Source organism: Microcaecilia unicolor, chromosome 14 (genome assembly GCF_901765095.1).
Source record: "Microcaecilia unicolor chromosome 14, aMicUni1.1, whole genome shotgun sequence".
NCBI lineage: Eukaryota > Metazoa > Chordata > Amphibia > Gymnophiona > Siphonopidae > Microcaecilia > Microcaecilia unicolor.
The window spans coordinates 46,666,121-46,690,586 of record NC_044044.1 but is presented as its reverse complement, the minus strand read 5'-3'; the positions used below and the strand labels follow the sequence as shown (position 1 = coordinate 46,690,586).

Genomic DNA, 24,466 nt, shown 5'->3' with positions numbered 1-24,466 from the left:
TGGAGGAACCAGATGATCCATCAGCGGTACACATCTTTTATCAAGAAAAGTTGCCTTCCCTGATTGCTAAGGCCCTGGAAGCCCTCAACATTTCTGATCTGGAGGCGCTGGCAGCTTCTGTGGTGAACTTGTAAATGGCAAGTACTTGCCAGCTGTCTCGTGCCTTCCCTGTTCACAAATTCATCGAGCTTATCACAGCAGCGTGGACCACACCAGACTCGGACCGCACGGCAGATGCATCCTGGAGTTTTCCATTGAGCACCAATCAGTTCACTGGGAAAGATCAGTTTTCTCTACCTCCATCTGCTGGTAGGAAGGGAGAGGACATGAATAGATATGATATAATGTACAGCTGCTAATGAAATGAGATTACACTGACAAGAGTGTAATTATGGACTACATAGTGCCATTTTCAATTGTCTTCCATCTAGCTTTATTTCTAACTTCGACCAGGCTAGTTGCCTGTATGATTATGCTGCCTTCTGGATTCTATACTCATCCAAAGAAAAAGCCAAACAGTTTTTTGGTTGCACAAATTCCAGATCCTGTTGTTCATCTGCTAGTAGACAAATGATGTTCATTGAAATCTATCGCAGGAAAGTAGTTATGGGAGATACATTACTAGTGAGAGTTATCAAATTATATAGAGAGAGCTAGGTCATTCAACTCTGTAGCCCTCTGATAATCTGTATTTAAACTTCTGCCTGTCCCTGTTTCCCACTGGTACATAACCAGTGTGAAGCCGTTGCCTAACTTTTGACTCTGGTTCACCCAATTCATGTTATTGGTAGTAGAAGAGACCGTTTTCTGCAAGCTGTTTATGTTTTGTGTTATATAATCTCACTTTACCTGACTGTTTGGTCTGGTTGCGTTCTCCCCTGGATTTGTTTATTGCGGAAGTCCCCATGGATGAGAGGGAGTGGTTGAAACTGCTTTGCCATGTGTGCCTGTAGGATTTGAAGGATGTTTATTTCATCCAAGGACTGCCACATACAGCTAGCTTGCTTACTTACATGAGTCTTAAGACCTGGCTAGGTTTTGCTTGAGGATGTGGCAGAGTACATTTTCACTACACAGCTATGGCTGCATAAATTTCCTTAGTCAAATCTGAACCTGTGTAGAGCAGTGACTTTTTAATATATTTTTTCGTATCTCTTCCGTCATACTTTTAGCATAAACTCTAGTGGGATCCTCCTCCACTTCTATCCAATTAGCAGTTGGTGTACCTCAGAGATCTGTCCTGTGTCCTCTTCTTTTCTCCATCTATACTTCTTCTCTTGGTATTCTGATCTCATCCCATGGTTTTCAGTGTCACCTTTAAGCTGATAACTCCCAGATCTACCTCTTCATACCAGAAATTTCAGCAGGAATCATGGATGTCACCACCATCTGAAACTAAACATGACCAAAATTGAGCTTATTTTCCCCCATAAACCAACCTCTCCTCTTCCCCCGTTATCAACAGAAATAGAGAACACTCTCATCCTTCCTGTCTCATCAGCTAGTAACCTTAGGGTCATCTTTGACTCATCTCTCTCTCTTCCTCTGCACATATTCAACAGACTGCTAAAACCTGTTCATTTCTTTCTCTGTAATATCACCAAAATTTGTCCTTTCCTTTCTGAGCACACTACCTTTATCCACACTCTTATCCCCTCTCGCTTAGACTATTGCAACTTGCTTCTCACAGGTCTCCCATTAAGCCATCTCTGTCCCCTTCAATCTGTTCAAAAGTCTGCAGCATGACTTATATTCCGCCAGGGTCTGCTCTGTATCCGTTTCCACGTTGAGCCTGCATTGTGTGGGAAAGCGCAGGGTACAAATGTAGTAGTAATAATAATAATAATACAGTTCAAACTCCTCTTATTGACTTACAAGTGCCTTCACTCTGCAACTCGGTACCTCGCCACTCATCTCCCCCTACACTTCTCCCCGGGAACCATTCACTGGTTAAATCTCTCTTATCTGCACCCTTCTCCTCCACTGCTTACTCCAGACTCCGTTTCTTTATCTTGCTGCACCTTATGCCTGGAATAGACTTCCTGAGCTGTTACATCAAGCTTCATCTCTGGCCATCTTCAAATCCAGGCTAAAAGCCCACCTTTTTGATGCTGCTTTTAACTCCTAACCCTTACTTGTTCTGTACCTATGTCTGTTTTATCATTCCGACCTTAGTAATTCCCTTACCCCTTATTTGTCCTGTTTGTCCTAATTAGATTGTAAGCTCTCTCGAGCAGAAACTTCTCCATGTCCAGTGTATAGCGCTGCGTACGTCTAGTAGCACTATACAAATGATAACTAGTAGTAGTATACTTTGATCCATCCTCTAGCTATATAAGGATCCTTGGTTTATCCCACTTTATGAATTCTATCAATGTCTTCGTCCAATCACCTCCACTGGGAGGACATTCCAAGCATCCACCACTCTTTCCATGACACACTATTTATTTTCTGATGTTTTTACACTTTTCCTCCTTTCAGCTTTTTCATGACCTCTTGATTCTGATTCTTTCTTTCAAGTATTTAAACATCTGGATCACTTCCCCTGGCCCTCCTCTCCTGGAGGGTATACAAACTCTGATCTTGAAGTCGCTTCTCTTAAGTCTTCTGGTGCACATCCCATTCCATGTTGGTCACCTTCCTTTGAATCAATTATTTTTATATCCTTAGCAAGATACAGATCTCAAAAGTGAGTACAGTACTCCCAAGTGGAGCCTCATAGGTGACTTGTACAGGGGTATAATCACCTCCTTTCCTTTTGCTGGTTATGCCTTTCTGTTCAGCCAAGCATCCATCTAAATTTGGCCACTACTTTGTCATGCTTCACCAGCTTTGAGGTTCTCAGACAGTGTCACCCCAAGGTGTCTGTCTTGGTTAGTGCACACCAACCTCTTGCCCCTCGATTTCATATAGCTCCTTAGGTTTTTGTACTGTAGAAACTGGAACTGCTTTTCCCATAGGAATGTATTGGGCTGTTTTGTGTGTGTGTGGGGGGGGGGGGGATTTAGTTTTGAGAACTCCTGGTCAGTCTGGACCATTTTCAAACTGTTTTTCCCCTCAGTTTTGTCCCTTCTGTTAACATTCCAAAAGTTTATTTTGTCCACAGGCACAGTAGTTGACTATTTGTGTAATCTTTGTTCTTTATATACGTTGAACTGGGAAGAACAAAAAGGTTTGGCGTGTATGGTGCCTCTTTATCACAGCATCCATCAAGTGCATGACTAGGCAGTTATATTTGTTTGAGTTCAGTCCCTATGTACTCAAGAGAAATTTAGAGGGGGAGTTCCAACAATTCTGGCTTGAGACCAGGCACCAGCATGAATTTTTTTTTTTTCCTGTAATCGAAAGAGACCAGAAGAGTAAAGTTAAGGCCAGTGTGGGTGTGGTTTATTTAAATTCCCAGTTTCACGTTAGTCTGCAAGGGATTTTTTTTTTTTATCTTTAGCTGTTTTCTTAGACCCCCATTTTTAAGGACCCGATCAGTGCATAATGTTGTCCAGTTTGCCTAGTACTGACCTGAAATAAGCATTGATCATTGCAGTAATAAAAAGACATCTGTTTTCGTATTTGAAAACGCAAACAGCTCTGCTAGCATACACAAAATGAGGCCAGGAAGACCATTTTGATTTTATTTCTGGTTTTCTTTTTCACTCTATCCAATCTATGTTTTTATAACAAATACACCCCTCTTCTGGATGTGGCATGCTTGGTTTTAGTTGTTTGTATTGAGGATATTTTGTGTGTGCCTGCAAACCTGATAAGGTGGCAGACGCAAATAGCAAAACAAGTATTGCTCCTGCATTTTGATGCTGTAGTGGAGTGGAATAGTTTAACATGTAACTCAAAATACCTCTTCCATTTCTAGGAGAAAGGGGTTGTATCAGGGGGAGGGTGAAAAGTACATAAGTAATGCCACACTGGGAAAAGATCAAGGGTCCATCGAGCCCAGCATCCCGTCCACGACAGCAGCCAGTCCAGGCCAAGGGCACCTGACGAGCTTCCCAAACGTACAAATATTCTATACATGTTATTCCTGGAATTGTGGATTTTTCCCAAGTCCATTTAGTAGTTTATGGACTTGTTCTTTAGGTAACCGTCTAACCCCTTTTTAAACTCTGCCAAGCTAACCGCCTTCAGCACGTTCTCCAGCAACGAATTCCAGAGTTTAATTATGTGTTGGGTGAAGAAAGATTTTTTCCGATTTGTTTTAAATTTACTACACTGTAGTTTCATCGCATGCCCCCTAGTCCTAGTATTTTTGGAAAGCGTGAACAGACGCTTCACATCCACCTGTTCCACTCCACTCATTATTTTATATACCTCTATCATGTCTCCCCTCAGCCGTCTCTTCTTCAAGCTGAATAGCCCTAACCTCCTTAGTCTTTCTTCATAGGGAAGTCGTCCCATCCCCGCTATCATTTTAGTCACCCTTCGCTGCACCTTTTCCAATTCTACTATATCTTTCTTGAGATGCGGCGACCAGAATTGAACACAATACTCAAGGTGCGGTCGCACCATAGAGCGATACAACGGCATTATAACATCCTCACACCTGTTTTCCATACCTTTCCTAATAATACCCAACATTCTATTCGCTTTCCTAGCCGCAGCAGCACACTGAGCAGAAGGTTTTTGTGTATTATCAACGACACCCAGATCCCTTTCTTGGTCCGTAACTCCTCTAACGTGGACCCTTGTATGACATAGCTATAATTCGGGTTCTTTTTTCCCACATGCATCACCTTGCACTTGCTCACATTAAATGTCATCTGCCATTTAGCCGCCTAGTCTCCCAGTCTCGTAAGGTCCTTCTGTAATTTTTCACAATCCTGTTGCGAGTTAACGACTTTGAATAACTTTGTGTCATCAGCAAATTTTATTACCTCGCTAGTTACTCCCATCTCTAAATCATTTATAAATATATTAAAAAGCAATGGTCCTAGCACAGACCCCTGAGGATCCCCACTAACTACCCTTCTCCATTGTGAATACTGCCCATTTAACCCCACTCTCTGTTTCCTATCCTTCAACCAGTTTTTAATCCACAATAGGACATTTCCTCCTATCCCATGACCCTCCAATTTCCTCTGTAGCCTTTCATGAGGTACCTTGTCAAACACCTTTTGAAAATCCAGATACACAATATCAACCGGCTCCCCTTTGTCCACATGTTTGTTTACTCCTTCAAAGAATTGAAGTAAATTGGTCAGGCAAGATTTCCCCACAGAAAAGCCATGCTGACTTGGTCTCAGTAATCCATGTCCTCGGATGTGCTGTGTAATTTTGTTTTTGATAATAGCCTCTACCATTTTCCCTGGCACCGACGTCAGACTCACCGGTCTATAATTTCCCGGATCTCCCCTGGAACCTTTTTTAAAAATCGGTGTTACATTGGCCACCCTCCAATCTTCCGGTACCACGCTCGATTTTGTTTTGATAGTGTCGCAGAGTGAAATGTGAGAATTTTTCCATTTTGCTTTTACAGGAGATGACAGATGTAAGATGTACTGTAGTATTTCAGTGCTGGAGGAAAAATATCTGTGTTTACTAGCTGTTTTTAGCCAGTGGGCCAACACAAGAATAATTCCAGAAATCTGCTACAGTAGTTTTCAAATTTCTGTTTTTCTTGGCACCAAGAAGTAGAGAAATATTTTATGCCTTGTGACCCAGGCAATATAGGGCAGCAAAGAGCAGCTGCAGTCCAAATAAACAATAGGTCCTGATAGCCATACTTCAACCTGTATTTCCTTCTGCTAGACTTGATGGGTATATTTTCCCCTATCATCAGGTAGAGGTAGAGATTTGAAGATTCTGAGGAGGATATCGGTATAACAGGTGGTGTAGCCAACAATATTTCCAGTTTCCATTACATAGCTTCCCACTATTCCAGAACCTGTGGGATAGTTGTGTCCATCAGCCAGCAGGTGGAGATGGAGAACTGAAAACTGAGCTGAGGCATATCTCTGTTGGCATCCAGTCCAGTTCCTCAGTATTCTGTGTCCAGCAGGTGGATGAGTGATTTGCTCCTGGTCCAGTAGAGACACTTGAGCTTGGGAGAAGCAGCCGGCAGTCGTAAGTCCTACTAAAGTTTCACTCGGAACTGCTTGTGGGGCTGCAAGTTCTCCTTGATGCAGTGGAGGGGTCCCATTCACTGCTTGGGACTGTGTTGTGCTGTTATTGTGCCAGTTGGATGAATGATTCCTTCATAGGAAGTTAAACGGTTTTCCTTCTGTGAGCAAGTCGGGAATCCCACGGGATCTGGGGGAAACGGTCGGCGGCAGCATGTCTTTGGATCTGGCACAGCATTCTAATATACCTGGGGACTTCAGGCTCTCTGGCGGGGCTGGTGTGCTGTTTGATGCTGGAGAATGTGGGAATAGACGTCATTTTGTTGGGGCTGACAGGCAGTGAGGAACACTCTTATTTGATCGCACGCAGAGCACAGCCGCCATGTTACAACCTCAGAGCCCAACGGAGCATTCAGCTGCATCAGGATTTTGTTTAGCCCCATCTGTCCACTCCTGGAGGTCTTTCTGCTTCCCCCTCCTTATCTGATGTGGCCTCAGTCTATTCAGAGGAGCCATCGTTGAAGGGGCTGTTAGAAGAGGGAGTGCTCCCTCCTGAAGCTTGGGGTGACCTGGAAGTACTGAGGCTGTTGCATTAAGAGCAGCTCAGCACTATTATTTGTGAGGCATTGGCAGTGCTTTCCATTGAGGAGCCGCCTGCTTTGGCAACGGGAGTTCCATCTTCATTGATTGTGAGTGGGCTTAGAGGGCCTTCTAAGGCCTTCCTGATGCATCCAGACATTGAAGAACTGATTACCACAGAATGGGTCTTGTTGGGCTGAGAGTGGGAAGAGCCATGACTTGCCTCTACCCATCGATTCTGGAGGAGAAAGAAATTGCAGCTTCCTGGTGTGGACTCCCATGTTACAGTTGTGACTAAGACCAATACCTTGCTGTTGGGGGGCATTTCCCTAAGTGACCTACTGGGTAGGAATCTTGAAAGCTTATTGAAACAAGCCTTTGAAGTGGCCTCTATTAGCCTTCAAGTGACAGTATGCAGCTCGTTCGTGACTAGAGCATGCCTGATGTGGCATCAGCAGTCTGCTATACAAGACTAATGCATAATGCCCAGCTGTAAGTGGGGTTGGTCTACATGGTGGATGTTATTTATGACATCTTACAGCCCTCAGCATGTCTTTGGCTGTCATGGCATGTCGGCAGCTCTGGTTGTGGCATTGGACAGCAGATGCAGTAAAAAGTCAGTTACTGCCCTTTCAAGGCAAGTGGCTGTTTGGAAAAGATCTCAGTAACTTGGTGAAAACTGGGGGAAACTAAGCCACAGCAGTTACCAGAGGATAAGCCGGAAGCCTCTGGTCCTCCGTCTTCAGGGGGCTTTCAATTTTGAGACAGCAGATGGTACTAGCTTAGTGTCAGCAATACGGTCAGACGTCTTGCTTTCAGGCACACCAATCTTTCTTTCCTTAGCGTCCCTCCGGACCGGACCAGGATTGGACTGATGGGTTGTGCTCGCCTACCAGCAGGTGGAGACTGAGAAAAAACTGACTCTAGAGAGCCAATAGGAGCCCTGGCCATGTGACCTTAGCCTCAGTATTTTCTCAGTCTCCCAGCAGGTAGGAAGTGAGCCCATTAGTCTCTCTCCTTTTCTCTTTAGATATTACAGATATTTGTGATAATTCTTCTGTGCCTGGAATCTTATTTAGAGGCTTGACAGGGTTTCCTTTCTCTTCTTTCTTTGACAGCCTCGGGGGTGTTAAACTCGGGTGTCTCGAGTCCACCCCCCTTCCTCCCCATCTCCCTGGCTTAGCAGGGAAGGGCCGTCCCTTTCTCTGGTAGGTGTACCGTCTTTGGGAGAGGCAGCCACTTTTAACAGGCAGCTGCTTTAAAAGAATTAAATCAAATAAAAGGAAATTCAAAGAAGCAGCCTTTCTTTCCCCAGACTTCTAACGAGCAGGCAGCTCCAGTGTTTTATTATGATTGAGGGGTTATAAAAAAAAAAAAAAACAAACAGAAGAAAATAATTCAGTATCTGTGACTTTAAACAGCGATTTTTCTCGTCAGATTTAATTTCCTCCATTTTCTTGCGTTTTGGCGGCGGCAGTTTAAACAAATGAAAAAAAAAAAAAAAAAGAAAGGTGCGAACCGCGTAAGCGCGGCCACCTGTTTTTTCCGATATGGCTTAAAAGTTCAAACAGCTGCTGTCGGTCAGCGTCGCGCAGTTCACGCAGCCGGAACGTGTAAATTTTGCTCTCCCTTCAAGGTTTCTTCGGGTCCGGTGCTGCCTCCAGTTTTCTCGGGGCCTTTTTCGCCGGCTGTTGTTTCTTCGCCGTTCTACTGGGCTCCGCTTGTTCGGAGGTGTCGGGCGCGCTGTCGACGATCGCCACAGGGCCAGTGGAGCGAACGGCGGCCATTTTGTTTTTCCCTCCATCTTATCAGTCGGGGATCTCTCTGCTGAAGGTAAGGCTGCAGTTCATAGAGCAGTTCGGCTCCAAGATGTGTACACTTTTGTATGTGCTGAACGGCGTATTCTAAAATGCTCTTCACATCAGCAGGCAATATTTGGTTGAAAGGGGGCTCCTTTCATATATGGATATATAACAAGTTTTTCTTCTTTTAAATTTCTATGTATCACGGGGCTGTTAACACTAGTTTTTTCTGGTGCTCAGTCATTTTTCATTGCCTGGTGGAAAATCTACATCTTATCATAATATCATAATTCATTTCAAGCATTTTCCTCAATAGCTGTAGTATTATACAGTGTTTTAAGAACTTTAGAAACTTTCTCTATAGGCATAGAGTAAATTTCTGTCTTTCTCATTCCCTGGTGAATAGGACTACATTGTCTAAGAGTCAATTGATTGGTACTTTGCAATTCTGACCATAATATATTAGTTCCTTTCAAGCATTTTACTCCATGCCTATGATGTTATATAGTGTTTTAAGAACTTAACAGACACTCTCAATGGCTGTAGTGTTATACAGTGTTTTCTTTTTCCGACTTTAAGAAGCCTTCTCTAGAGGCATACAGTATATTGTTCAGATGCCATGGGGATATATCAGCTCTTTCATATTCTCTGAGGGACAGTCCTGTCTACCAAGCTCCCAGTCACTCAGCTGCCTTAGCAGGCATGCTTTATTCATGTCTTCCCTTCTTTTCCAACTGCCTTGAAGCCTCTCATATTTCATTTTAGCTTTCTTCTGGTTTTTACAGGACATATGGTCACTTAGAGAATAAAGTCATCCTTTCACTTAAAGATAGTGGACGGTCCTCAAACCATCTACTCGTGTTTGTCTCTACTCTATCAGTTCAGCATTGGCAGATTATAAACATCCTGGTTTGGTCCAGTATGCCTATACATACCATCTGCTATCTCTTCCTCTTCCTTAGAGACCTGATGTTATATCAAGCTTTCTTGAATTCAGATACAGTCTTGTCTACACTGCCTTCACCAAGTGGCTGTGGCACAACTTCACTTTTTTCGTTACAGGTAATTTCCAAGTTTGTCCTTTTTCATTTTCATTCTATGCGCCTTCACTCCAGAGTGTTCTTTCAATTGGAAGGGGATTCACTCACTTCCTGTGTATTTATACCATAGGTACATAAGTATGGTTATGCTGGGTAAGGCCTAAAGTCCATCAAGTCCAGCATTCATATCTAATGGGCATAGGTACATAAGTTTTGCCATTCTGGGGAAGCTCAAATGTCCACCTTTCTACAGCCAGAACAGCATTAAAGGAAAAAAAAAAAAAAAAAACCTCTCACGAGAGTATCGAACAGAAATCTCTGCTCCAAAAGCAAGGCTTTGCAGTAATTCTGCAAACTAACGCATACAATATTTGCCATGGCTGTTCACCACTAGGAACACCGGGGACCCTGGGCCTAGGTTCGGTGTTTTAACCTGAAACAAGCTCAACATTCATATCTATTGGGTGTGAGTCTGGTACTACTACTACTACTTAACATTTCTAGAGCGCTACTAGGGTTACGCAGCGCTGTACAAATTAACAAAGAAGGACGTTCCCTGCTCAAAGGAGCTTACAATCTACATCTCAGTGAGGGAGGACGCATGACCGTGGATTAGTGGTATGTGGATTAGGGAGATCCAAGAAATTACAGGCCGGTGAATCAGACGTTCATACTGGGACAATTTTTTTCTGTCCGGAGCGTACTACCATAGTTGGTGGACTCCTATATTCAGAACTTTCTATATTCAGAACTTACCCAACTATGGAACGCCATAGAGATAGGGTTGGAGTTTGTAGCCCTATTTAACTGGTGTCCTTGGTCACCCTTCCTCTTCTCCTCAGGATCCAGAGAATGGCTAGTTTTTTGCTTATGCATTAACCGGTCATTTTCAGCAGTACTCTCTCTTCCGTTCTTTTATAGATCTAAGAGGATGTTCATTGCGCTCTTAGGGTCATTTCATTCTTACCTAGACGACTGCCTAATTGGAGAAAGTCTTATCAGCAGAGTTCTCAGGTCACGCACCGGGTGTTGCATTTCTTACAGTCTCTAGGTTGGGTGGTGATTGTAGCCAGGCCTCTCATTTGATCTCTCATTTGATCTCTCATCAGATATCTCTGATTTTCTCTTTGTTTAGTCAGGTTGGCGCACAGTCTTTTGTCTCCTCTGCAAACATCCCAGTTTATATTTTTCTTGGTGACCTTGGGCCTTCGGCCATTTCCTCGCTCTATTCTGCAGAATGCAATTTTACTTTCTAATACCCAAGAAGGAATTTTCCTTCATCCTATTGCGAATCTCAGGGTCATCAATCGCGCTATTTAAGTGTCATCTAGTTATCTCAAGAACCTTAGTTCTGTCATTGGGATGCTTCGTGCAGTACACTTTTTGGCAGAAGCTTTTTTGTATATATTTTTTTTCTGGGGGACCTCAGCAATTCGTTTTACCTTCGGGTGAATTTTGTTTTCCCTACTGACAAACAAGGCGGAGAGAGCTATGCTGGTCCTTGCCATGGCAATGGGTTATGTCATCCGCCAAGGAGGAGTTAAGAGTATACTCTTGAGTTTGTACTCATTTTTTCTTAGTTGTGTCACCCTGCATTTAGGTGAATGGACTCTCATTTTTTCAGCCTTACTTCCTCACTGCGACACTTCAGGGCTATCTCTTTTTGCCTTCAGGCTCACGAACATTTCTTGCTTCTTCCGTTCAGCAACAGTCTTGACGGAGACAGGGACAGATGCCAACGTCCAGCAGGGGTTTTTCAGCCTTCTTTATGCGTTTCTTCCATCATCTCACTAGGTGTTTACGCAGAACCAAGGCACCCTTCTACATCCGGACCCCCAGTCACTCAAACTTATGGCGTGGTTACTGGGTCTGCAACATCTTTGATATTTTCGCAGGAAGTACTTCAAGTTTTAATTGCTTCCAGACAGAAATCTACATTAAAGTCCTATGAATCAAAGTGGCGACGGTTCACTCTGTGGTACTCCTCTCGCCACTTCATTCCACAAACAGTATCCATTTTGCATGTTTTGGAATATCTTCTGCATCTTGCGAAATCTTGTCTGTCTTACTCATCCATTAGAGTTCATTTGGCAGCTCTATCAGTGATGCATGATACTGTTGACAACCGCACTCTTATGCAGCATCCACTGTCAAAGCAGTTTCTTAAAGGAGTCCTGCACCTGTACCTCCCGCTTCGTCCACCAGCTAGGTGAACTAGGTGAACAGACTCTTAAAATTCTGTTTTCTAGTAGCCATAACTTTTTCTATAAAGTTTTCCTCTTCAAGCAGTGTTTCCCAGTAGCCATTGCAGCAAGTAGATCTATGTGTGGAATACTTCTACGGTTGGTAACTTCTTTTCGGTCTGCTGTAGTTTAAAGTTTTCACCTTTCCCAATCGGTTTTTTCTTATTGGTTTTGTCCTTCTAGCCAGTAGGCGTAAAAGTTTTTCATTGTTTCTAACCCGCTATATCGCGAAGGATCAAGGAAATGAGTGTCTATTTCTCTTCTCGCTGAGAGGGCAGTTCCCCGTATTACAACATATTCCACAACTTCAGAAGCGGGCTCTATTCTTACTACGGCGATTTTTGGTGCTCTCGGTGCACATTGGTAAGTTGGCAACTTAGTCCTAGTTTCATTTTATTTTGCTCATTGGGACACACTACATGTTAGTTGTCGCCAGGTGGCCTATGCAGCATGAACATTTCTCTGCAGTTTTCATAAGGTCCCTCCCTTCAGATTACTGCTTTGGTACTTCCCATCAGTCCAATCCTGGTCCGGTCCGGAGGGACGCTAAGGAAGGAGAAATTAGATCTTACCTGCTAATTTGCTTTCCTTTAGTCCCTCCGGACCGGACCAGGCCCCTCCCATGTTCTCTCTACTCTTTAGCTTCTTTTATTAAGTAGGAAGTGTATTCAGTAGGAAGTGTATTCATTCCTTTACGATTCGTGGAACAATATTATATATATACAGAACTTTACGTGGTCTATACCACTTCTCTGGTGGTTGCTGGTGAGCTCAATTGTTGGAATCTATCTATAAAACCTTAAATACGCCATACCACTTCTCTGGTGAGAGCTGTGGCTGAGCTCAGTTGCTGGAATATCTATAAAACCTTAAATATGATTTACCACTTTTCTGGTGAGAGTTGCTGGTAAGCTCAGTTGATGGAATATATATAAAATCTTAAGTGGGCCATACCACTTCTCTGGTGAGAGTTGCTGGTGAGCTATAAGACAAGTGAGCCATACCACTTCTCTGGTGAGAGTTGCGGGTGAGCTATATTATATGTGAGCCATACCACTTCTCTGGGGAGAGTTGCTGGTGAGCTATATTACATGTGAGCCATATCGCTTCTCTGGTGAGAGTTGCTGGTGAGCTATAGTACAAGTGAGCCATACCACTTCTCTAGTGAGAGTTGCTGGTGAGCTGTAATACATATCGGGCCATACCACTTCTCTGGTGAGAGTTGCTGGTGAGCTCTGATACTTGGCATTGCCGAGTGCTTTGTGGCTGCTAGGATTCCATACGGCACAGAAGGTCTTTCTTTCTTTCCTGCTTTGTTATTCAAATACTGAGGCTAAGGTCACATGGCCAGGGCTCCTATTGGCTCTCTAGAGTCAGTTTTTTCTCAGTCTCCACCTGCTGGTAGGCGAGCACAACCCATCAGTCCAATCCTGGTCCGGTCCGGAGGGAATAAAGGAAAGCAAATTAGCAGGTAAGATCTAATTTCTCCTTCATGTGGACAGGAAGTCCTCCTCTTAGGTAGAAATCTCCTGAGCTTTGCTGTGATGTGAGGCTGGTCCTCTCTTCTCTTCCAGTGGTAGGACGTCTTCAGAAGTTTTGGGAGGTGTGGGCCAAAATCACATCAGACCTGTAGGTTCTGGATATTCTTACAGAAGGTTACAAATTCGCCCGTTTGCTCCTCTCGAAGTCTCCTTGTTGAAAGGGAACAAAGGTGATCAAGGTTCAAGCTACCGTAGCTTCCTTGCTGGCACTCTGGGCCATTGTTCGAGGCTGAACAGGGACAAGGCCAATACTCTGTCTATTTTAATGTCCCATCCAAGGAAGGCACCTTTTCATCCAGCCTTAGATCTCAAAGGTCTAAATTGCTGCCTCGGTGTCATGTTTTCACATGGAGACACTAAGAGCAGTCATACCCTCAGTTCAGATGGGAAAATTTTTCACTGCCCTCGATCTCAAGGAAGTATACTTGCATATATACTCATATGGCTGCCATATCAGAGGTTTCTACATTTTGCAGTGCTGGGTCATCACTTCCCATTCAGGGCTATGCCCTTCGGTCTCGCCACAGCACCAAGAACGTTTACTAAGGTTATGGTGGTGGTGAAGGTGGCAGCCTTCTTTTGGTACCAGGGAATCACTTCACCCCATATCTCGGCGACTGGCTCATTTGTGTGTCGTCCTATCAGCATGGTGGCAACAGATAAAGTCAGTCTTCTGCAGTCATTTGGTTGGGTGATCATTTTCAAGAAGAGCAATCTAACTCCGTCACAGTCGCTGGAGTATCTGGGTGTTCTATTTGACACAGCAAGGGAGAGGTTCTTTCTCATGGAACACAGGAGGTCGAAGCTGGTTCAACAGACTTGTCTTCTCAGGGCAGGGTGTAGGACTGCGTCCAGATTCTGGGTCAGTGATGCGGTGATTGAAGTGATGCCATGGGCAAGGGCTCATATGCGGGGGGTTTTAAACACTGTACATATGCTAATCCTGCACTTCTCTTCCTTGTTCTTTCAGTCTTTTTCACCCCAATCTGTACCCCTCTGCCCTGCCCCACTCTGCTGGAAATACTTCTTTAGAGTGTCAACATATTTTCTGCACCTCGTGCAGTGGTGTTGATTACGACTGAGTTTATCCAGTGCCATGGACAGATAAATAAAGAAGCTGGCATTTACTTTCAGCCCTTTCAGTTACAGATAACCCTTGAAGGATGGTATATGGAAAATAGGCAGCAAAAGGCAGTGCAGGCTATTCCGGAAGGGAGTTTACTCATTTGAATGCTCTTGGCATTATTTGATTTCCTCCCACGTGTGTTGCTGTTTGGAATATAAGGCAGCTGCCAGTGTTTATGGTCTGATCATAGTCCAAGAGACCAGAGAGTTCATAAGTGCAGCAGTACACTGTTCTGTGCCACAATGTTAGGTGCAGCTTCTTTGGGCCTCTTCTTTATTATAGAATCTAGTAAAAAAAAAAAAAAAAAGCCCTTTTCTCATTGAAATGAAATGGGTGCTAGCAAGGTAATCACCTTCTGCCATTAATGTTTTTAAGGGAAGTTCTAGCGTCCCCCCTCCCTCCTTCCCAGTTCCAGGGTTGTCCCTCCCTCCCTTCCAGTTCCAGGGTCGTCGTCCCTCCCTCCCTCCGAATTTTAAAAGCCATCCTGACTTACCTCATCGGGGTTACGGCGGCCAGCAGCAGCGGTAAAAAGCGTGCAGGCTCGGCAGTTCAGTTTTCCCTTCTCTGTCTCTCAGCTCTGGTCCCGCCCTTGCGGAAACAGGAAATGAGGGCGGGACCAGAGCTGAGAGACAGAGAAGGGGAAAATGAAGTAAATGCCGAGCCGGCACGCTTTTTACCGCGCGAGGTAAGTCAGGATGACTTTTAAAATTCAGAGGGAGGGGGCCTGTAACTGGAAGGGAGGGAGGGACAACGACCCTGGAACTCTGAGGGAGGGGGGCGGGCGACGACCCTGGAACTCGGAGGGAGGGAACGAACTTCCGGTGGGTGAATATTATTTGCAGCCTTCCCTTCCCTCCGAGGGCGGTACACTGAGAGCGAGTGCGAGGCCTGTGGTTGGTCCCTTCTTCTGACGTCGCATTTCTTTTCCTGGGCGATTACGAACCCTACGAACACTACAGCGTCTTTTGATTTCGCCAAAACCGTTTTTCCTTCCACGTCATCAAAGACATGGCAGGCAGGCGTTGACTTCTCGGCACCGCCATCGAGGACGTCGCTCCTCGGCTTCAAGGCAGCCTCAGTTTCAGACTTCTCTGAGGGATGTTTTGTCTGATACTGAAGATGAGCATTCATGGGAGGAAGAAGATGATCCCAGGTACTTTTCTTCTGACGAGTCCTATGGGATTCCCTCTGATCCTTCCCCTCCACCAGAAAGGAGACTTTCTCCACCGTAGAGTCTATCCTTTACCTCCTTTGTTCGGGAAATGGCTGCGGCTATTCCCTTCCCTATGGAGGTTGAGGAAGTGCCCAGGGCTGAGATGCTCGAGGTCCTGGATTATCCTCCTCTGCCTAGAGAGGTTGCAATGGCTCCTTTGCATAATGTACTGAAGGAAGTCCTTTGCAAAACTGGTCGTTCCCTCTGTCTAATCCTGTGATCCTGAAAAAAGCTGAATCCCAATATCGGATCCAAGGTGAACCTGGTTTGATGAGGTCTCAGCTACCTCACAATTCCATGGTGGTGGACTCCGTCCTCAAAAGAGCCAAGAGCACTAGGGGCTATGCCTCGGCGCCCCCAGGCAGAGAATCTAGAACCTTGGACTCTTTTGGGAGGAAGACGTATCTGGCCGTTATGCTCGCTGCCAAGATCCAGACTTACCAGCTCTTCACGAGCGTCCACTTGGGGAACTCCGTGAGGCAACCGTCCAGCTTGGTTGATGCGCTCCCTCTGGAGCAGGCCGAGCCTTTTCGCCAGGTGGTCAGACAGCAGAAGGCGTGTCAAATTCCTGGCCATGAGTATGTTCGACACTTTTGATGTAGCATCCAGGATCGCTGCCCAAGGTTTAGTGATGCGCAGACTCATGGCTGCATATCTCTGACCTGGATCATTCAGTCCAGCAGCGGATGACGGATGTTCCTTGCCGGGGGGATAACCTTTTTGGTGAGAAAGTAGAGGATCTAGTTGACCAGATCAAGAAGCATAATGATGCTATGGATTCTCTGTATTCCTATCCTAGGTGTAGGTACACTCGGCAGCCTGTCCAGGCTCAGTCCCAGCGCGCTCGTTCTTGTCAACAGCGTGCGCCTAAGACCACTGTGGCTCCCCTGCAAAAGCAAGGGACAGGCTTTAGACTGGCTCCAGTTTAGCATAGCCTCAGTAAACATGTCTGTACCGGATGACTTGCCCGTTGGGGTAGGTTAATGTTTTTCCACCACAGGTGGCTTCTTATAACCTCCGACCAGTGGGTTCTTCAAATTGTCCAGTTAGGATACATCCTCAATCTGGAATCCAAGCCTCCAAATTACCCACCGGGAGCTCATTCCTACACCTCTCAGCACAAGCAGGTACTTGCAGAGGAACTCTCCGCCCTTCTACAGGCCCAAGCGGTCAAACCCGTTCCACCAGGGGAAGAAGGGCTGGGATTCTGTTTCAAGTATTTCCTTGTGGAAAAGAAAACAGGGGGCATGCGTCCCAGACCTGTGGGCCCTGAACAAATTTCTTATCCGAGAAAAGTTCAGGATGGTTTCTCTGGGCACCCTTCTTCCCATGATTCAGGAAAACGATTGGCTATGCTCTCTGGACTTAAAGGATGCTTACACACACATCTTGATACTTCCAGCTCACAGGAAAGTATCTTCGATTTCGGCTGGGAGCACAGCACTTTCAGTACCGTGTTCTGCCTTTTCACCTGGCTTCTGCGCCTAGAGTGTTTACAAAATGCCTAGCTGTAGTTGCAGCGTCTCTACGCAGACTAGGAGTGCATATGTTTCCTTATCTTGACGATTGGCTGGTGAAGAGCATCTCGAAGGAAGGTGCTCTGGAGTCCATGCAAATGACTTTTCAGGTACTGGAACTACTGGGGTTCATTATAAATTATGCCCAAGTCCCATCTCGCCTCAGTCCAAAAATTGGAATTCATTGGAGCTCTGCTGAACACAGACAGCTCAAGCTTATCTCCCCAAGGCAAGGGCGGACAACCTTCTGTCCCTGGTGCCCATGGTTCAAGCGTCTCAGCAGGTCACAGCTCAGCAGATCTTGAGACTTCTGAGGCACATGGCCTCCACAGTTCATGTAACGCCCATGGCACATCTACATATGAGATTAGCTCAATGGATCCTAGCTTCCCAGTGGTTTCAGGCTGCGGGGAATCTAGAGGATGTAATCCAACTGTCCACTGACTTTCGGAATTCTCTTCAGTGGTGGACGATTCGATTCAATTTGACTTTGGGTTGACCATTCCAAGTTCCTCAGCCACAAAAAGTGTTGACGACGGATTCATCGCTCAGGCCCACGACAGACTAGCGTCAGATGCATTTCTCCTGCACGGGGGGACAGGCCTTTTGTATGCGTATTCTCCCATACCTCTAGTAGGGAAGACTTTGCTGAAACTCAAGACTGCGGAACCATGATTCTGATTGTTCCCTTCTGGCCGCGTCAGATTTGATTCCCTTTTCTTCTTTAGTTGTCCTCTGAGAAACCGTGGAGATTGGGGTGTTTTCCAACCCTCATCACCCAGAACGAGGGGTCGCTTCTGCATTCCAACCTGCAGTCTCTGGCTCTCACGGCCTGGATGTTGAGAGCTTAGATTTCGCCTCCTTGGGTCTTTCAGAGGTTGTCTCCCGAGTCTTGCTTGCTTCCAGGAAGGATTCCACGAAGAGGTGTTACTCTTTCCATGTTGATTCCATGTTGAGCACAGCTCCACCACTCCATGTTGAGCGAAGTTCCTTCACTACATATTCTGCAACCTTTCATCTCTGCATGTTGAACGCAGCTCCATTGTCGCATGTTGAGTGTAGTTCTTTCTCTGCAGGTCTCAGTGTGGAGCGCGGTCCTGTGTTTGCGTGTAGGACACTGCTCTGGGTCTGCCTGTGGAATGCAGCTCCTTGTCTGTGTGTGGCATGCAGCTCTCTCCCTCTCTGCTTATGGAACACAGCTCCCTGTCTGCGTGCAGTGCGCAGCTTCACCCCCTGTTGAGTGTAACTCCATCTCTGTGTGTTTAGCACAACTCTTTTCTGCCGATTGGGCACAGTTACAGGGCGGTATGTTGAGCACAGCTTTGTGACTGCAGGTGCTGCACAGCTTCACGTCTACATAGGAAACATTGCTCCCTGTGGGTATCTGGAGCGCAGCTCCTTGCTGGTGTCTGGAGCACAGCTCCTTGTTTGGGTTTTATACACGGTTCCATCACTACCACAGCTTCAGTTCTGCAGGTACCTCTTAACATCCAGTTCTTTTAGTGGGGCACTGCTCATCCTCTGTCTGTTACTCTCAGCTTCTTCTCTGCTTGTTCAGTGCATTTCTATCTTTGCCAGAGCTGTGCAACTCCTCTGCCCGCGGTGCGTGGCTCAGTTTGTGTGCTTTGAGTGCAAATCTGTTTGTTCTCGTTGAGCATGGATCCTACTTTGCCTGATGAGCTCAGCTTCGTTGCTGTCCCTTGAGCACAGTTCAGTCTACTACTACTAAACATTTCTAGAGCGCTACTAGGGTTACGCAGCGCTGTACAAATTAACGAATAAGGACGGTCCCTGCTCAGAAGAGCTTACAATCTAAAGGACGAAATGTCAAGTTGGGGTAGTTGAGATTTCCTGAGAAGAGGTGTAGTGATTAGGTGCCGAAGGCGACATTGAAGAGGTGGGCTTTGAGCAATGATTTGAAGATGGGTAGGGAGGGGACTGTGGAGCATATTTTCCTTTGCCTGTTGGGCACTGTTTAACCTTGTCGGTCAACCCCAGCTCTTTTCTGCGGGTTGGATATAGTAACTTCTCGGCAGCTGTGGCTTACCGCAGTTAGATTACTAGAGAAGACTGCCTCTTCTCCTGTTAGCTGCCATTCCTATGGCATCTTTTCTTGCCATAGCCTCTTGGTGGCTGGCGAGAAGCTTCTCCATTGCTGGAGTTTGAATTCTCCGCGATGTGACTCTCGACTCTTTCTTTTTGTCTCCTTTTGTTCTCTTGGCTCTGTTCTTTCATCCCTAAGTCCAGAGCGAGCTGATTTAGGAGTACTCTTCTTTCTACGGTTGTACCTTGGTATGCTGCTGCTGTTTTCTTCATGGTTCTCCTGGAGAGACTAGCGCTCCACTTAGTTGGTTCTCTGGATTCTCTTCTGTGGAGTTTGATTCTCACTAGGTGCAGGTCTGGGTGGTTCCTGGGCCTTGCTTCCTTTCTTCTATGAAGTGTGGCACACTGGGGTTGCGTACTCCTAGTATTTGTTAGGGTCGCTTCCTCCGACCATCTTGTACTCAAGGCAGACCGGCAGGTTTGGGAGTTAGCCTTTGTCCTGCCAGGGTTCAGAGAAGTGGATCCTGGTCTAGGAGAGACAGTTCTTCTCCTTGTTGCTCGGATACGACTGTTGCCTCCCTTCCAAGGGGGGTCCTTCGGCATGAGTATCTTTACTGCCTCTTTTGCTACTCTCGGGGTATGTAGTTTTTCTTTTGCTCAGGATGTTTGTTTTACGTCCTACAGCTTCGGTTCCTTTTCTAGTGTCTAACTGTTCCATTTTGGTAACCTGGTGGTTCGGATATTTGAATCCTTTTCTGCTGATCAGTTCTTGCTGTGTGTATAGCTGTGTAGATTTTTCAACCTGCATTCTTTTTTTTCTCTCCCCCCCCCCCCCCCCCCCACCTCTTTGGGAAACTGCTTTGCTACTTGTCTGGACTGGTCTGGTATAAATGAAAATCTGTGTTCTTACCTGATAATTTTCTTTCCTTTAATCATACCAGACCAGTCCAGATGCCCTCCCTGGCTAATGTCTGTCAGAGTGTTGTTTCATTTAGGTATCCCTGGCTGTTCCATGACGCTTCAATGCGGTGGGATTTCCTACAACACTGCCTTCTTCATCTTGTCTATTCAGTCTCCCGCCACTTGTTGTGCCAGCTCTGTATGACTCTTGTTACTTGGGATCACGGAGTTCTTTCCCCGGATTCAGGGGTAGATCTCTATGTGCTTGGGCAAGCTCGGTATGGACCATTCCCTCCCGCTTACTTTACTGTGAGGGGAGGTTGCAGTTGCCTTCGGCCAAGCAGGAACAGTGAGGTTCTGCATATTGGCTCCAAGAGTTTGCCTGTTTGTGTTAACTCTGTTTTCTTCTAGACTTAGAGCACCATTGCTTGGCTATTCGAAATACTTAACATTCCAGGTTGCACGATACCCTTAAAGGGCGGTTCACTTGGAACTATTTTCTCGGTCTCCTTCCAAGATGGACACAACCCATTAGTCTGGACTGGTCTGGTATGATTAAAGGAAAGAAAATTACCAGTTAAGAACATAATTTTTCCTTTCTCCGATATATCTGAAAAAGGTCTTGTCACTTCTCTTTACATCTTTAGTCATTTTTTCTTCCGCTTGCGCTAGCCGTATTTCCCTCTTCACTTTTTTGAGTTTAATCTTTTCCGTGATCCTCTCACTGCGTTCTTTTGTATTTCTTGAACAAAGCCTCTTTTGCTCTTATTTTTTCAGCTACTTGGTTGGAGAACCATATAGGCTTCCTGTTTCTCTTGTTTACTTTCATCGCTTAAAGATCAGTCGTCATATTTATAGCAGCCTTCAGCTTTGACCACTGATGTTCCACTTCTTCTACTCCTTCGCACTCCAACAGCTCCTTTTTCAGGTATTCCCCCATTTTATCAAAATCAGTACGTCTGAAATCCAGTACTTTGAGTTTTGTGCGTCCACACTCCTTCGCCCTTTTATATCAAACCATATCGTGTGATGATCACTATTACATACACAAGTACATAAGTAATGCCACACTGGGAAAAGACCAAGGGTCCATCGAGCCCAGCAACCTATCCACGACAGCGACCAATCCAGCCCAAAGGCACCTGGCAAGCTTCCCAAACGTACAAACATTCTATACATGTTATTCCTGGAATTGTGGATTTTTCCCAAGTCCATTTAGTAGTGATTTATGGACTTGTCCTTTAGGAAACCGTCTAACCCCTTTTTAAACTCTGCCGAGCTAACCGCCTTCAGCACATTCTCCGGCAAAGAATTCCAGAGTTTAATTATGCGTTGGGTGAAGAAACATTTTCTCCGATTTGTTTTAAATTTACTACACTGTAGTTTCATTGCATGCCCCCTAGTCCTAGTATTTTTTGGAAAGCGTGAACAGACACTTCACATCCACCTGTTCCACTCCACTCATTATTTTATATACCTCTATCATGTCTCCCCTCAGCCGTCTCTTCTTTAAGCTGAAAAGCCCTAGCCTCCTTAGTCTTTCTTCATAGGGAAGTCGTCCCATCCCCGCTATCATTTTAGTCGCCGTTTGCTGCACCTTTTCCAATTCCACTATATCTTTCTTGAGATGTGACGAACAGAATTGAACACAGTAGTCAAGGTGCGGTCGCACCATGGAGCGATACAACGGCATTATAACATCCTCACACCTGTTTTCTATACCTTTCCTAATGATACCCAACATTCTGTTCGCTTTCCTAGCCACAGCAGCACACTGAGCAGAAGGTTTCAGTGTATTATCGACGACGACACCCAGATCCCTTTCTTGGTCCGTAATTCCTAACGTGGAACCTTGCATGACGTAGCTATAATTCGGGTTCTTTTTTCCCACATGCATCACCTTGCACTTGCTCACATAGATGGGCACCCACCCGGATATTAGAAACACTTCATTCGTGAGCACTAGATCCAGCATCGACCCTTCCCTCGTGGGTTCTGTCATCATTTGTCTGAGCAAGGCACTTTGACAGGAGTCCACAATATCTCTACTTCTTTCCGATTCCGCAGACAGGACATTCTAATCCACATCAGACAAGTTGAGATCTCCCAACAGTAGCACCTCCCCTTTCATACCAATCTTTTGAATAGCCTCTATCAAATCCTTGTCTAGCTTCTCCGTTTGTGCCGGAGGTCTGTAGATAAACCCCGTGTGGATACAGGTTCCATCTTCTCTTTCCAGGACGATCCATAAAGCTTAGCCTTCAGGCCTTCTGCTCACCCAATTGACCCTAATTAACAGTGCTGCTTATAAATAAAACAATTCAGTGTTTGTTTTAAAGATAGGACTCATTTGTTGTTTAACTTGGTTAATGTGTGCTTCCTTACACCCTCTTAAAGGATAGTAGCATTTGATTTCTCTTTATCCATCTCTTGACAGCCACAATACTTTATATGTCATGGAAAGAGTCTTAATTATCATGCAAACACTTTTCACCTTTAAGACCCGTTATATGTGATGAGCTGTGTTCTTAACAATGAAATGTTTGTGCATGGTGGTCCAGAAAGGTGAGCGATCAATTTATGATCTGTTTTTAGGTCTTGTATCTCCACTGTATTAGCACAAGTGAGGCAAAAATAACACCTCAAGGTACCATCAGCCTCTCCTTTGATTGTATGCGTATCCCAGGACTTTCAGAGACCGACTCAAATATGTTCGGGTACCTGAAATCCAAACTTAGACTTGCCATAGATTTCTGATTCAGTTTGTAGGAGCAGTATTCAGTGGTGGTTATCCGCATTCTGATTTTGGTTTTACATTTGACAGATTGATGAGATTCCAGAAACTGCAGTGAAATCGACACCAAATAAATACCAAGTCTTCTTCTTCGGCACTCATGAAACGTAAGTCAAATATTTTAAAGAGGACTAGTGAAAATAAGTAGTTTTAACTTGTGTTTTTTCTGTTTGTACTGCAAGTTTCATTTTGATTCCTAAGGGTATGGTGATTCCACAGTGCCATGGCCTGCCTACCTCCTGTAGTAGTTCCCTGATGTAGTATTCTGATATTTATTTTTTTAAGCTCACAGTAGTCATTCTGTTCAAAACTATATTTGTTGGGTTTCTCTACTGCTTTTCAATCAAGATGTAGTACTTGATGAAGTAGTTTTTGTAAATTAATCATATCCTTCATTATGTGGGCAATAATAAGCTGTGCATATACATTTCTAGAATGAGCCCAGTAACGCAGCTCTCAAACTGTACACTGCACTATTTGTCACACAGGAAGTCACATTAGCACTAGAAAGCATCCTTAAGAACCACATTCAAGTGGTATGCATGCATTTTCCTTCTGAAATAGATTATTTTTTCAACCGCTGCAGAGGAAGGCTTTTTCTGTGATAATACCTTATCAATGATGGAAAAAAAATTCTAGGAGCTTGATGGTTGGATAAGATGGCAAGCAAAAGCTAGAGGGTGCTTGGATTAATGTGTGAGGATTAGTCAACAGGAGAAGTGAGATGACAGTGGAATATTGTTTACTCTTTCCAAAAGTACTAGGACTAGGGGGCACGCAATGAAGCTACAAAGTAGTAAATTTAAAACGAATCGGAGAAAATATTTCTTCACTCGACGTGTAATTAAACTCTGGAATTCATTGCCAAAGAATGTAGTAAAAGCAGTTAGCGGGGTTTAAAAAAGCTTTCGCTAGCTTCCTAAAAGACAAGTCTGTGAGCCATTATTAAAATGGACTTGGGGAAAATCCACTGCTTATTTCTAGGATACTGCCACATCAACCTGGCACTACTCTACTAAACTTGAAAGTTACCAAACAAAAAAATGTAGTAGAGAATTATCTCAGAGTAACTCTGTATCATTTTCATATTGTATAAGGTAGAGTCTCATATGATCACCACGGCTGGTTTCACTTCACTCCTTCGGTGAACCTTTATCCGTGTATCTTTCTAATCATAGACTCTTCCCCCAACCTATCTATGCTGAAATAACTATCTAATTTACTCTTACTATTACACTAGTAAATAAGGCCCGTTCCTTGTCATCAAGCAGATGAATCCATTACGAGTGGGTTGTGTCCAGCAGGGGGAGATAGAGAGCACTGAAAAACCATAGTGCCTCGTGGCCAGCTAGCTCCATCTGCCTCTTCAGTATTCTGTATCTCCCCAGCAGGGTGGTTGCAGCTTGTTCAAGCTCCTTCAGAAAATCTGCCAGGGGTGGCTCCTGTGCTTTTGCCAGTTGTAGCAGGGGTGTTGTGGCTGATGGTGCCCACTTTAAAGGCAAATAGGTTAGCCCTTTCCCTGTCTTACCCGGCCCCCGATGTGGAAGGAGACAAATAGGCAAGCCCTGTCCCTGTCTTTGCCCACGCTGTGGATGCAGGC

General features: G+C 45.0%; 1 protein-coding gene across 6 annotated transcripts in view; it reads left to right on the top strand.

Annotated features, from left to right (window-relative positions):
* The window catches only part of HDGF (heparin binding growth factor), a 303,843-nt gene that overhangs the window by 11,546 nt on the left and 267,831 nt on the right, over positions 1 to 24,466 (top strand). For all 6 annotated transcript variants that reach the window (XM_030187055.1, XM_030187054.1, XM_030187051.1 and 3 more), the window contains exon 2: positions 22,897 to 22,973. In XM_030187055.1, coding sequence (XP_030042915.1) covers positions 22,897 to 22,973 — 77 coding nt within the window. The remainder of the gene's footprint in view (positions 1 to 22,896; positions 22,974 to 24,466) is intronic.